This window comes from Antechinus flavipes, chromosome 5 (assembly GCF_016432865.1).
Source record: "Antechinus flavipes isolate AdamAnt ecotype Samford, QLD, Australia chromosome 5, AdamAnt_v2, whole genome shotgun sequence".
In the NCBI taxonomy this organism is placed as follows: Eukaryota; Metazoa; Chordata; class Mammalia; order Dasyuromorphia; family Dasyuridae; genus Antechinus; species Antechinus flavipes.
The window spans coordinates 288,985,893-289,000,723 of record NC_067402.1 but is presented as its reverse complement, the minus strand read 5'-3'; the positions used below and the strand labels follow the sequence as shown (position 1 = coordinate 289,000,723).

General features: G+C 50.2%; 1 protein-coding gene across 1 annotated transcript; it reads left to right on the top strand.

Moving 5' to 3' along the window:
- Nucleotides 1-72: 72 nt before the first annotated feature.
- LOC127538413 (chondroadherin-like protein) lies at nucleotides 73-12,050 on the top strand. Its single transcript, XM_051962173.1, has 5 exons — nucleotides 73-3,347; nucleotides 5,390-7,072; nucleotides 10,195-10,361; nucleotides 10,919-11,120; nucleotides 11,772-12,050. The coding sequence occupies exons 1-5, from the start codon at nucleotides 3,135-3,137 to the stop codon at nucleotides 11,811-11,813; spliced, it is 2,307 nt and encodes a 768-aa protein (XP_051818133.1). The 5' UTR covers nucleotides 73-3,134; the 3' UTR covers nucleotides 11,814-12,050.
- The last annotated feature ends 2,781 nt before the right edge of the window (nucleotides 12,051-14,831 follow it).

Below are 14,831 nucleotides of genomic sequence, written 5' to 3'. Positions count from 1 at the left end.
GCAGGGCCCGAGGGTGTCCCCGGGCCAGGCTGGGGCAGGGTGAAGGTCCTCACCTATGGCATCACCGAGGCTCTGCCCCTCCCAGCCCTCCAATGAGTGCCCCAGGAAGGGCCCGGCCTTGCAAGGGATGCACTGAGTCCCAGGCTGGGCTGACCAAGCTCTCCCCGAGTCTCCCTTTCCTTGCTAGAACCCCACACCTGACCTTTCTGCCTTGACCCCGACCTCTTCTCGAGTTAAACATTCCCTGTAGGAACTGGATTCCATTCTTGATTAGGCAAGTGCTTCCTTAAACACTCCGGTGGCCTAAACCTCAGGGCAGCTGAGGACCTGGGCTCGAGGCCTTCCTTGCACATGTCCCAGCTGGGTGATTCTGGGTAAATCCAATTGCATGGTACACCCAGAGCGACAAAACTCCCGTTAGAGTGCAGATCTGTCCTAGCGGAGGGAGTTTCCCCAGTGGGAAGCAACCCCTTCCCCCCATTCCAATGAAATCAATTGAGAAAAGAATGGAAACCGAGTCTGGAGAATGTCCCCATGCACTTAGGTCCTCCGTTCTATCTCCCTCCACACTCCCAGCTTCTCTCCCACCACAGTGCCTCCCCCCACTTCTGACTCCAGGCCCCCTTTTTCTCCCCGAAGGTAGTTCTGTGAGCCATGGGGCTGTCCCGCAGAGTTCTCGGCCCCACGCTTACGCCAGCCTGACCGTCCGTTTTCCATCCTATCTCCCCCCCACCCAGGTCTGTGCTCCGGGCTGGGGCTTGGCACTGCCCCTAACACGTGCCCGTGCCTTTCTTCATAATCATTGCTATCTCCTAGGAGTCCATTAAATCTGATGAGCACTTAGTAAGTACCCCTGGGAGTCAGGATACAAAGGCAACTCCCAGCCCAAAAGGAGCACGCATTTCCTCCCAGGAGAGCACAAGGCCCTGGTGAGCCCCACGATGCTCCTGGATGGCAGCAGGCTCTCCAAAGGAAGCACTTGTCCATATCTATCCTTGTTCCTACAGAGAAGCCCTTCCTTTTAAGGGGTTGGGGGGGAAGAGGAGGCTGGGAGAGACCACGGGACTTGAGCTGGCATTTGAGCTCTGGTCCTCCCCGCTCCAGAACTAGTGCCCTGTGCCGCCCACTGCCCCTCGGCCTATGAAACTGCCCGCTCGGACGCAGCTCTGGCTCCAGCCCAGAGGCCTGGCTGTTGTTGGGGCCTTGGAGATGGCCCTCCAACCCAACCTAATGAGCATGTGGGGCGGCCGGGGACCCTCTGCAGTCTGCCTGTTTCCATTTCTAGCACGTGAAGGTTTGTAGAGCTCTTTGCGAGGTCCCACATGGACAAATGTATTGGGAGTAGCCTTTTTTGTTGGGGCAACTACCTGGAAACGGGGTCCACAACCTGAGGAACAGCTGGCCGCTCCCTGATGCAGAAAGGCCGGAGCACCGGAGGAGAGATGGGCAATGTGGGAAGATAGACGAAATGACCAGCACCTAGTTAGTGCCTATTGTTTACCAGCTAGAAACTGATCATTGCAGGGACCACGAAGACTCCCAAGGACTGAGCGGGAAATGTACTTTTTGCCAGATTGGGAGACGCAGGGCCAGGGCCAGAACGCATTATACATTATCAGACGTGGTCAATGTGATTCGCTTAATTGTACTTCAAAAGGGAGAGTTCTCTTGGGGAGGGGGTTATGGGAAAGGGATATTTTTAAAAGGCATCAGTGAAACATAAAAAATAAAATATATCCAAGTTGAAAACCAAATAGTATTTTCTCAAGATCCTTGTGAGGTGAAGAAGACAAGGATCATTCCCACTTTTCAGAGGTTTTTGTCCATTGGGTGACCGGGTGTTGTTCATGGCCGGCTGAGGGTCTGGCGGGAACCGGTCTGCGGCCACGTTCGACTGTAGGACGGCCCAGATCTCGGGGACTCGGCCGTCGGGGCTCAGGTTCCAGATTCGGCGCCTCTGGAGCACTGGTAACTCAGCTGGGAGGGAGGGAGAGAGGACCTGGATTTGTTCTTTCCCAGACCACCTTCCTCCAAGCCCGCCCTCCCTGGCCCGCCGGTCCCCTCTCTTTGGGGGAGAAGCATGTGCTGGGCTGGGCCAGCCAACAATGCCCTCATTCAGCTCGCAGGAGAGGGCATGCCAGGTGGGAGGCCCTGAGATGGGGAGGGGGGTGCGGACGGAGAAGGGGCTGCTGCCCTCGCCTTCGGGAGCTGGGCTTGTTTGGGATTCCCTCGGCCACCCTCACCCTCCTCCCAGAGCTCTGACGGGCAAGGGGGCTCGTGGCCTGGATTTTCTAGGTGAGTCCTGGGGCTAGCAGAAGGAAGGGAGGGAGCGAGGGGGTCTGGGAAATGGAGGGATGCGATCTGCCTTTGGGAGCAGTTGGGAAAGAAGTGAGCCAGCTAGAGCCCGGCTAGCCGCGGGTCCCCTCTCGGCCCAGGTTCCTGCTCTGTGGGATGAGGGGGGACCCCTGAGCCTGTGGGTGCTTCCCGGCCACTTCCGGGTCTCAGTATTCCTTTTGGGGGCTGCCCACCAGCTTGGCCGAGTCTTTCCCAGGCAGGGGCTGCCGGGCTTGCCCCTAGGACAGAGCCCAGGAAATGGGGCCGCAGTCGGCTCCCCTGGGGCTCCCTGCTCCCCGGCTTCTGCCGGCTGAACGGTCGGGGTGACCACGTGGTTCAGTCCGAAGACTTTGGAGCTGGACGCTTGGGCTCTGCCTGGGCCTCAGTGGCTCCAAGACCCCTCCGGCACTACATGCACGACCTGTGTCCCCACGACTAGTTGGGACACGTGAGGCTGGATTAGATGCTCTCCCAGGCCCCGATGCCCCCCAGCTTCCTCTGGGCCCGGGATACCCGGGATCCATGAAAATCGGCCTTCGAACCCCCCTCGTGCCCCCAGGCCGTGCGACCCAGAGAGGGAGGAATTAACCACTGACTGATAATTGCCCATCGGAGGTTCAGGACTCGGGGAGGGGTCAGAGTGGGTTCCGACCCCCACCTTCCACGCTCGGCAGCACGGGGAAGCCGGGGGGCCAGAGCCGGGGGGGACAGGAAGAGAAGCAGACAGATTTCCTGGCTCCTCCTGGCTCTGGCCAAATAATACCATTTGGCGAGTGGGCAGCGATACCCGGCCCTGGGAGATGCTTACGAGACGTTTGTCCCCTCTCCCTCCCCCGCTTGGGGCTGGCTGGGCCAGCATGTGGACGCCCCTCTGCCTCGCCGCCGCCCTGCTGGCCCTGGCTGGGAGGGGGCTCGCGGGCCGCTGCCCCCCCGCCTGTGTCTGTGACAACATCCGGAGACACGTCGCGTGCAGGCGCCAGAACCTCACCGAGGTGCCCGTCACCGTCCCGCAGGTGAGGGGGCAGCCGGGCCCAGCGGGGGTCGGGACGAGGGAGACCCGGACCCTGGTTAAGGAGTCTGTGAGGGACCGACCAAATGCGAAAGATCTGGGGGCTCAGTGGGCAGCAAGATCACACTGGGGCAGCTGGGGGCAGAGCGCCGGCCCTGAAGTCAGGAGGCCCCGAGCCTGAGGGGGGATCCCTTCCCTGATGCCCCCTGGCTGTGTGACCCTGGGCCGGCCACCTCACCCCTGCGCGGGAGGGAGGGTCTCCGTGCTGCCATCGCCCGGGTCCCAGCCCGTCTTCTGCCTCGGTCGGATCTAGTCGGTACCGGTCCGGCTCTGGGCCCCCGAGTTAATAGGGACCTGAGGACCAGGATGAGGGAGCCAGACACAAGGAAAGAAAAACTCCCAGATGTGAGAGCTCAGGTGGGTCACGGAGCTGCAAGGGCTGAAGGCTTCCACAGAGACTGGGGGATCCCCCATCATCCCCGAGGATCAGAGACAGAGAGAGACAGAGAGAGAGACACAGAGACAGAGACAGAGAGAGAGAGAGAGAGACACAGAGACAGAGACAGAGAGACAGAGACAGAGACAGAGAGAGACACAGAGACAGAGAGAGACACAGAGACAGAGACAGAGAGAGAGAGAGAGAGACACAGAGACAGAGAGACAGAGACAGAGAGAGAGAGAGAGAGACAGAGACAGAGAGAGACACAGAGAGACAGAGACAGAGAGAGACACAGAGAGACAGAGACAGAGAGAGACACAGAGAGACAGAGACAGAGAGAGAGACAGAGAGAGAGAGAGACAGAGACAGAGACAGAGAGAGACACAGAGAGACAGAGACAGAGAGAGACACAGAGACAGAGAGAGAGAGACAGAGAGACAGAGACAGAGAGAGACACAGAGAGACAGAGACAGAGAGAGACACAGAGAGACAGAAACAGAGACAGAGAGAGAGACACAGAGACAGAGACAGAGAGACAGAGACACAGAGACAGAGACAGAGAGAGAGAGAGACAGAGACAGAGAGAGACAGAGACACAGAGACAGAGACAGAGAGAGAGAGAGACAGAGACAGAGAGAGAGAGAGGTTTCTTGCTTGGCTCTCCCCCCCATAAAATTAATATTAATAATTTAAATGATGATACTAATTGATAACAATAAATTGATGATATATTAAAATTAATATATTAAAATAATAATAAAATTAATAGGAACATCCCATAAACTAATGAAATTGCAGGTCTCATTACGTATGTATATAAGCATATACAGTTTGTCCCCAGTTCTTCATGCACTTTTAAGCTGTAGCTTTTAAACTTAGCTTTAATAGCTTAAAACATCACTAAGACTTTTGGAGCATCGTGTATACATATAGATAGATAGTGTATTTATTAAGCGCTTACTATGTGCCAGGCACAGGTATATATGCTATATATATATATAAAACATATATAATCATCCTCAACATCCCTCGTGCTATCGCTTATGTTAATGTTATTAATACCATTATAATTCATCTACTAATGTTAATGTGGATAATGGCCACATTGATGGTGAAAGTTATGGACAAGGGAGGCAACGTGGTCTGGGGAATAGAGGGCTGGCCTGGAGTTAAGTCGGAAGCCCCTAATTCTGTCAGCCTCGCGGCCTCGCTGGAGCTAGGGCTTGTACCCCAAAGGAGTGGGAGGTCCGAGGAAGGACCCAACACGTCCGTCATGGAGAAAGCTCGAAGGCGAATTGGGGCGTCCCCGTCCCAGGACGGCTCCGGGCAGCCAGAAGGGCAGGGGTTGTTTCTAGGGGAGACTGGGATCTTGCTCAGTCAGTCTGTGCGCCCCAAGGTCACAGACAGGAAGGAAGCAGGAATCCTCCGAGTCAAGCTTCCAGCTTGGGGGTGCATGGGGAGGATCGGGGTGCATGTGTGAGAGAGTGTGTGTAAAGTTATATTCCAGAAAGGGAGGGGGGATAGTCCGACAAAGTTCCCTTAGGGCCGGGCTGTCCCAGGCTGTCCCTGGCCCCCCAAGGTGAGCTGTTGTTCCCCGGGGTTCCCAGATGACCCAGAGGCTGGATCTCCAAGGCAACGCCCTGAAGGTGATCCCCCCCGAGGCCTTCCTCTCCCTGCCCTACCTCACCCACCTGGACCTGAGGCACTGCCAGCTCGAGCGGGTGGAAGAAGGGGCCTTCCGGGGCCTGGGCCGGCTGCTCTATCTCAACCTGGCCTCCAACCGGCTCTCGGTGCTCTTCCAAGAGGCCCTGGATGGGCTGGGCTCGCTGAGGCAGCTGGTTCTGGAGCACAACCAGCTGGAGGAGATCCGCCCGGGGGCCTTCGGCCAGCTGGGGTCCCTGGCCCTGCTCAGCCTGGCCCACAACTCCCTGGTCTACCTGCCGGACATGGCCTTCCAGGGGCTGCTCCAGGCGCGCTGGCTGCACCTCTCCCACAACGCGCTGCACGTGCTGGCCCCGGAGGCCTTGGCCGGCCTGCCGGGCCTGCGCCGGCTCAGCCTGGACCACAACGAGCTGCAGGCCCTGCCCGGGGAGGCTCTGTCCCGCCCCGACGGCCTGGTGCAGCTGGAGCTGGGCCACAACCCGCTCACCTACCTGGGCGAGGAGGACGGGCTGGCCCTGCGGGCTCTGCGAGACCTGGCCCTGGACCACGCTGCCCTGCAGGACGTGGGCGCCGGGGCCTTTGCCCGCTGTCCCCGCCTCCGAGCGCTGGACCTGCGGAGCAACCAGCTCGGGGGGCTGCCCCCTCTCCAGGGGCTGGGCCAGCTGCGGAAGCTCAACCTGAGCGGGAACCCGCTGCTGTGCGACTGCGCGGCCCGGCCCCTGTGGGAATGGGTGGCCAGGGCCCGGCTCCGCACCGACGCCCTGTGCTCCGAGCCCCGCCGCCTGAGGGGGGAAGCCCTTGAGTCTCTGAGGGCCAAGGATCTGTTCTGCCCGAGGCAGGGAGACGAGGAGGGGGGCGGAGAGGAGGGGGCCCCCAAGCCTCGGGCCCCGACGCGGGCCCCGGAGGAGGACGGAGCCAGCCGGCCCTGCCCCGCGGCCTGCGTCTGCTCCCCGGACTCCGGGCACAGCAGCTGCGAGAACAGGGGGCTGAGGCTCGTCCCCTCCGGCTTCCCCAACCACACCCAGCTCCTGGACCTGCGGCGGAATAGCTTCTCCTCCGTCCCCGCGGGCGCCTTCCCCGGCCTGGCCCACCTGGTGTCCCTGCACCTCCAGCACTGCGCGCTCACCCAGCTGGAGGCCGGGGCCCTGGCCGGCTTGGGACGGCTGGTCTACCTCTACCTCTCGGACAACCAGCTCTCGGGGCTCAGCGCGGCCGCCCTGCAGGGCGCCCCCCGGCTCCGGTACCTCTACCTGGACCGCAACCGCTTCCCGCACGTGCCCGCGGCTGCCCTGAGGGCCCTGCCCGGGCTCTTCGCCCTCCACCTGGAGCACAACGCTCTCCGGCATCTGGCCCTGGCCGACCTGGCTGGGGCCGCGGGCCTCCGCCGCCTCTACGTGAGCGGTAACAACGTCTCCCGCGTGGGCCCGGGCCCGGCCCTGGAGCTGGAAACGCTGCATCTGGACGGGAACCAGCTCCAGACTGTGCCCACGGCGGCCTTGGAGGGGCTGCCCGCCCTCAGGGAGCTGCGGCTGTCCGGAAACCCCCTCCGCGTCCTGGAGGACAAGGCCTTCCTGCCCGTGGCCGGCTCCCTGCGGCACCTCTACCTGAACGGCACGGGGCTGCGGCAGGTGAGTAAGGGGCTTCAGAGGGCCGGGGGCTCGTCCCTGGGCGCCCTCCCCCCAGGCCGGCTGCCAGGGATCCCGCGCCCCAGGTTCCCGCAGAAAGGCCACAGACGGATGTGTCGGGGCTGGGACCCCCAGAGAAGCGGATGTAAAAGTCTCTGCCAAGTAAAACGGGTCATTTCAAGAGGGAGAAACCATTAACCCCTAGGAGAGGAGAAAGAAAGGGCCGTGTAGAAGCCAGCAGCCGGCCTGGCTCTAGAGGAAGCTGGGAACGCCAAGAAATGGAAGTGGGAAGGGATGGCATTCTAGGCCTGGGGGAACGGCCTCTGGAAAGGCGTGGGGGCAGGAAACGGAACTTCTTGCACAAGGTTTTGCAAAGGAGAATGTTGAAAACTATCTTTGCGTGTATTTTTTTTTGGGGGGGGGTTATTGGTCCTCTTTATTTTTTTATGTTAAACATGGTAGAAATACATGTTAAATCCAATATATATATATATTTATACACATATTTATACAATTATTGTGCTGCACAAGAAAAAAAAAAGAGAAGCAAAGTAAAATGCAAGCAAACCACAACAGAGAGAGCGAGAAGGCTGTGTTGTGGTCCACACTCCGTTCCCAGGTCCTCTCTCCGGGATGGCGCTCTTTGTCATTGAACAGCTGGAGCTGGCTGAATCCTCTCCTTGGTGAGGAGCCAGGTCCGTCAGAATGGATCATCACAGAATCTTGCTGTTGCCGTGTATAAAGATCTCCTGGTTCTGCTCATTTCCCTCAGCATCAGTCCCTGTCAGTCTCTCCGGGCCTCTCTGAAATCCTCCTGCTGGTCATTTCTTACAGAACAATAATATCCCATAACGTTCATATACCACACTTTACTCACCCATTCTCCAATGGACGGGCATCCACTCAGTCTCCAGTTTCTGGCCACTACAAACAGGGCTGCTTTGCATGTATTTGGAAAAATAGAAAGCTATTATTTTAAAAAATGGGATTGAAATGAAGATGGCCTAGCTGTACCTGATCTAAAATTATATTATAAAGCAGCAGTCACCAAAACCATCTGGTATTGGCTAAGAAATAGATTAGTTGATCAGTGGAAAAGGTTAGGTTCACCAGACAGAATAGTCAACTATAGCAATCTAGTGTTTGACAAACCCAAAGCCCCTAACTTCTGGGAAAAGAATTCATTATTTGATAAAAACTGCTGGGATAATTGGAAATTAGTATGGCAGAAATTAGGTATGGACCCACACTTAACACCATATACCAAGATAAGATCATAATGGGTCCATGACCTAGGCATAAAGAACGAGATTATAAATAAATTAGAGGAACACAGGATAGTTTATCTCTCAGACTTGTGGAGGAGAAAGAAATTTGTGGTCAAAGATGAACTAGAGATCATTATTGATCAAAAAATAGAAAATTTTGATTATATCGAATTAAAAAGCCTTTGTACAAACAAAACTAATGCAAACAAGATTAGAAGGGAAGCAACAAACTGGGAAAACATCTTCACAGTTAAAGGTTCTGATAAAGGCCTCATTTCCAAAATATATAGAGAACTGACTCAAATTTATAAGAAATCAAGCCATTCTCCAATTGATAAATGGTCAAAGGATATGAACAGACAATTTTCAGAGGATGAAATTAAACTATTACCACTCATATGAAAGTGTTCCAAATCATTATTGATCAGAGAAATGCAAATTAAGACAACTCTGAGATACCACTACACACCTGTCAGATTGGCTAAGATGACAGGAAAAAATAATGATGAATGTTGGAGGGGATGTAGGAAAACTGGGACACTAATGCATTGTTGGTGGAGTTGTGAACGAATCCAACCATTCTGGAGAGCAATCTGGAATTATGCCCAAAAAGTTATCAAAGTGTGCATACCCTTTGATCCAGCTGCTCCTGATCCATCCAACTGATGATCCAACCAGGAGATCATTATATACTTCAACAATGATATTGTATGAAGATGTATTCTGATGGAAGTAGATTTCTTCAACAAACAAAAGATCTAATTCCGTTCCAGTTGATCAATGATGGACAGAAGCAGCTACACCCAGAGAAGGAATACTGGGAAATGAATGTGGACTACTTGCATTTTTGTTTTTTCTTCCCAGATTATTTTTACCTTTTGAATCCAATTCTTCCTGTGCAACAAGAGAACTGCACACATATATTGTATCTAGGATATACTGTGACATATCTAACATGTATAAGTCTGCTTGCCATCTGGGGGAGGAGGTGGAGGGAGGGAAGGGAAAAGTCAGAACAGAACCGAGTGCAAGGGATAATGCTGTAAAAAATTACCCTGGCATGGGTTCTGTCAATAAAAAGTTATAATTATAAAAAAAATGCTAATGCTAATTTAAGGGGGCATTAGCTGTGGGAAATTTTTTTTAAATGGGATTGAATTAAATCTCTCCAAGATTTGATGGAATTCCATGTTCTAAGGTTTCTCTCAGTCCTGACATTACATGTTCTAAGGTCCTTCCCAGCCCTGATATTTCAGTTCTGACATTCCCTGCTTTAAAAGGCCTTCCTGCTCTGATGTTCTAGATTCTAAACTCAAGGAACAGATAGGGTTAAGTGAGAGTTGTTGGGGGTTTTTTTTTTTCATTTTTCAATAGAATTTTATTTTTCCAAGTACATATAATGATAGTTTTCAATATTTTATAATAATAATAGATGTTTACTTTTCCAAAAACATGCAAAGATAGTTTTCAACATTCATTTTTTAAAATACCTACAAAGACATTTTTTACCATTCATCTTGGCAAAACCTTTTGTTTCAAATTTTTCTCCCTTCTTCCCCACTTCTCTCCTCCCCTAGATAGCAAGTAATCCAATATATGTCCAAAAAGCTATTAAAAAAAAAAAAGAAATCATTGGCTGAACACCTCCCTTGTTTCTGGCTCCATGCTAAGCAGTGGGACATGTGTCAGCAAGGTTGCCTTAAGCAAGGACAAGAGTCATCTTCTTTCTCTTTCTCAAAGGAGACTGTCAGAGGTTAGGGGAAGGAGGAAAGAATGGGAGGGGATAACGAAAAGGAACTTCGGGGTGAGTGGCCTTTCCACCCCCATTCTAACCTCCTTGAGGGTCTTCCTTTATAGATTTCTCCAGGAGCCTTTGCTGGTCTGGGACCGGGCCTCAAGAGCTTGTACCTGGAGAAAAACCGGCTGCAGACGTTGCCCACCATGGACAGTTTCACGAGGCTGGAGCTTATCAACCTCAGTGAGAATCCCTTCCACTGTGACTGCCGGCTCCTCCCGCTGCACAGGTGGGGAGCTTGAGCTGGGGGCTTACATGGGAGCCCAGCAGCAGAGGGAGTAGGTCCCACAAAGCTCCTGCTCCAAACCCTACCTTTCCCATTCCTCTCTCCTCCTTCTGGGCATCCCTCGGGGGCCCCTCTAAAACAAAGCTTCTTAAACTTGGGGTCCCATAACTGAATGTGGGGGACATAAAATTAGGATTTATTCTCAGTAAATGTTGACTTATATATCTATATACCCAGGGTCATGTAAAAGTTTCTCCTGTGAAAAAGAGTCACACAAAGATTAAATGAATTAGAGTAGGTCATGAGGAAACAAACTGTTATTCTCAACAGATGATACGATGGGATACTTAGAGAACCCTAGAGAATCAACTAAAAAACTATTAAATAAGGGGTCATGAGTGGGAAAAGCTTAAGAAACCCTGCTCTAAAAGGGATCCAGTTTAGGTCCCACAATCCCTGGCCCTATCAGAGAAATCTATGGAAGGAGAATGGAGGCCACCGGAGATTTCACCTCTGGTCACAGTGTCCATTAAGTGTCTCCCTCTCCCCGTTCTTCCCAGGTGGCTTGCTGGCCTGAACCTTCGAGTGGGGGCCACCTGTGAGTTCCCAGCCAGAGCCCGGGGCCAGAAGGTAAAGGCGGCCACAGCCGTTTTCGAGGCCTGCCCAGGCTGGAGGACCAAGAAAAGCAAAGGGATCCCAGCCTCGGCCCAGCGAAAAGCTAGGAAAGCCCGAAGCAAGAAGAAGCAGTTGGGAGCAGTCAAGGTTGGGGGCAGTGGTGGCCTGGGAGGGAGAAGTCACGTTGACAAGAAGCGCTAGGATTATGGGGAGGAGGAGGAGATGTTGGCCCTTGGTCGGTCATTCATTCATTCGCTTCTGCTTCATTTATTCATTCGCTTCTGCTTACTTTCTTGTTCGGTGGAGGGTCCAAAGGAAGTAACTGACCACAAGACCTCAAGAACCTTAAAGTAATAATTCCTAGCATTTCTGTAGTACTTTAAGTTTTGAAAGCACTTTACAAACATTGTCTCCTTTGGCCTTCACTCACCCTGTTTATTATTATTATTATTAGAGGATTATTATCCTCTTTCTATGGATGAGGAAACTGAGGTAGACAGAAGTTAAGTGACCTGCTCAGAGTCATACATCTCCTAAGTACCTGAGACCAGATTTAAACTGGGTTTTCCTGAGTTCTGGTCTGCTGCTCTACCTACTGGACCATCTACTCGCTTCCATAGCCCAATCAAGAAAACATTCCATAGTCAAATATTTATGAGTCACCCATTATGTGCCAGGCACTGTGCTGTGTGATCTTGGGAAAGTCACTTAACCCCAGTCGCCTAGAGTGGACGGGAGAATTAAAAAACAAACAAACAAGCAAAAAAAAGAGTGTAATACTGTTCCTTGTTTGCCCAGGTGGGAAAGGCAAGACCCAGAAAAAGGACCAGACATGTTTGAGAGCCCGAACCCGAGACAGAAGGCTGCTGGATCTGCCCGTATTTTATCAGCTAACTTCCCAGCCCATTTCAGACCGTGCCCCTGGATGGACATGAGAAGTAACTCCTGTCTTTGGCTGTCTTGCTTACAGTTTTCAACTCATCCTCTAACACAGTAAACTCACTTCTTATCTGTCTGGTGGAGGGGGTGTCTTGCCCAATATCCTGTTCTCTTGAAATAAAATGAAAACAAGCAGAAGTTTGGTATTATTTCTCTCTTTTAAACCAGGTTGGGGAGGGGAACTTCCTTTTTCCTTTTAATTTTTTTATTTTTTTAATTCTGAATTTAAACATCCCCACAATGAATATTCCTACCTTTACAGCAGAAGGCAAAAAGAATTAGAAATCCTAAATCTCCATTTCATATCACTTTTTTCTTTTCTTTTCAACCCAGGCAATCAATGGTAAGAGACTTGCCCAAGGTCACACAATTATTAAATGTCAAGTATCTGAAACTGGATTTAAACTCGGGTCCTCCTGACTCCAGAGCCGGCACTCTATCTGCTACTTACCTAGCTGCCCCTTGCTTTTTTTTATTTTTTGTACTGTTTTTTTTTTCCCAAATACATGCAAAGATGATTTTAACATCCACCTTTGCAAAATCTCATGTTCCAAATTTTTCTCCCTCTCTTTCCCCCTTGCCTCTCCCCAAGACAGCAAACAATCCAATAATAATAATAATAATAATAAATAGTGGCCACTCACACACAGGATGAGTGGAGGTCAAAGGAGACAATGTTTGTAAAGTGCTTTGAAAACTTAAAGAACTACAGAAATGCTAGGAATTATTACTTTAAGGTTCTTGAGGTCTTGTGGTCAGTTACTTCCTTTGGACCCTTCACTGAACAAGAAAGTAAGCAGAAGTGAATGAATGACCTTGCTTTCTTTTTTATTTTATTTTTTTAAAATTTAATTTAATTGTTTTTTGATGAGGCAGTTGGGGTTAAGTGACTTACCTAAGGTCACACAGCTAAAAGCTGTTAAGTGGGGGCCAGATTTGAACTTAAATGCTCCTGACTTCAGGGTTGGTGCTCCAAACACCAGCTGCCCCATCCTTGCTGTCTTTTAACAAATAAACATAATGAATTCTTCATGTTACTTTTGATGCTTTCCTGCTTCTCTGTACTTCTTTCTGAACTTGCTTCTCTTCCCTTCTGCACATTTTAAAAATGTTTCAAAATAACCTTTTTTTCTTGACATCATTATTGCTAAATATTGCTAAACCCTCCCTTTCCCCCTCAAACCTTTCCCACTCCTAATTAAAAGCCCAGAAAAAGAAAAAAACATCCCTGTAACAAACATCCTTAAGCAAAATGAGTACCCTCTGAGGCCATGTCCGAAAAAGTCTCTTTCTGCCCTTTATGTCCAATACCTTTGGGGGAAGGGTCAGGGAGGATGGGAAGGTAGCACATTTCATTCCAAATCAGTCATTATTGGGTCATTCATTGCACTGATTAATATTGTTGAGGCTTGTTTATATAAACTATTCTCCTGCTTCTGCTCACTTCATTCTGCATCAGTTAATACTCCTCAGATTCTCTGAAATTGCCTCTTTGGTCAATTATACTGCGGTAATTTTCCATTATGATCTTTTTTTTAAAAAATTCATTTTATTATTTGTTTATTTTTATTTTATTTTCAAAGCACATAAATAGATAGTTTTTAACATTCACCCTTGCAAAACCTCGTGTTCCAATTTTTTTCTCCCTGCCTTTCCTCTATCCTTCCCTAGCAAGCAATCCAAGATGTATTAAACATGTGCAAATTTTCTATAATATTTCCACAATGATCATGCTGCACAAGAAAAAAAAATCTGATCAAAAAGGAAAAAAATGAAAAAGAAAACAATGCAAGCAAAAAACAACAACAAAAAAGTGAAAATACTATGCCTTGATCCACACTCAGTTCCCACAGTCCTTTCTCTGGGTGCAGACGGCTCTCTCCATCATGAGACCATTGGAACTAGCCTGAATCCTTTCATTGTTGAAAAGAGCCACATCCATCAGAATTGATCGTTGTACAGTCTTCTTGTTGCCGTGTACAATGATCTCCTGATTCTGCTCATTTCACTCAGCATGGGTTCCTGTAAGTCTCTCCAGACCTTTCTGAAATCATCCTGCTGGTCATTTCCCATAGAACAATAACATACATATCCCATCACTTATTCAGCCATTCTCCAGCCAATGGGCATCCACTCAGTTTCCCGTTTCTTGCCACTACAAAAAGAGCTGCCACAAACATTTTTTCACACACAGGTTCTTTTTCCTTTTTTTTACGATTCCTTTGTCATTATGTTCTTACGCTGTTCCTCAAGTGATGGGCATCCCTTTATAGCCTAGTTCTTTGCTTTTTTCCTCCCTCCTCCCCTTTTGACAGCCCTTTTAAGAACAGGAAGTTTGTTTTGCTGACTGACTGTTACCTCCCTTGTATTAGTGTTTCCCCATCTCTGATTTCCTCCTGGTTGTGTCTGACATTTCTACAACAAACTGAGTGTTCACATCTCTCTTGTCTGGTTCAGATTAGAGTGAGCTTTAACCCAAATCCTCTTCCATTCCCTCTATGCCTGCATTCTCTTCTCACCCCTTCTATTTTTGAGAAATAGAAAATGCCATCCCTTTCTTTGCCCTTTTACATTAGTATATTCTTCCTTTTACTTTCCCTTCTCATTCTCCTCTTCAAACCACCAGATCCGAGTCAATCCACTCTCAGATCCTCTTATTTTTATTACTTGATCCCTCCATATCCTTTGAAGACAATACCATTTTGAAAGAACATTTCATTTCCTCTCTTTAGTAGCTCTACATCACGAAAAAAAAAAACTTCCAAATAACCCAAATAAATTGACTTTTCTAGGTTTCTCTGGACTCTTATGTTTGCATTTAAAACTTCCCATTCAAGACAATTTTCTGATGAAGAAATTAAAGCCATTTATACTCATATGAAAAAGGGCTCAAATAGCAAAACTGGTTTAAGAAATCAA

Coding starts and splice junctions, on each gene's coding strand:
- LOC127538413 (XM_051962173.1), top strand. CDS start 3,135: ATGCTTACGAGACGTTTGTCCCCTCTCCCTCCCCCGCTTGGGGCTGGC. Junction 7,073..10,194: donor ACGGCACGGGGCTGCGGCAG/GTGAGTAAGGGG, acceptor CTTCCTTTATAG/ATTTCTCCAGGAGCCTTTGC. Junction 10,362..10,918: donor CGGCTCCTCCCGCTGCACAG/GTGGGGAGCTTG, acceptor CGTTCTTCCCAG/GTGGCTTGCTGGCCTGAACC.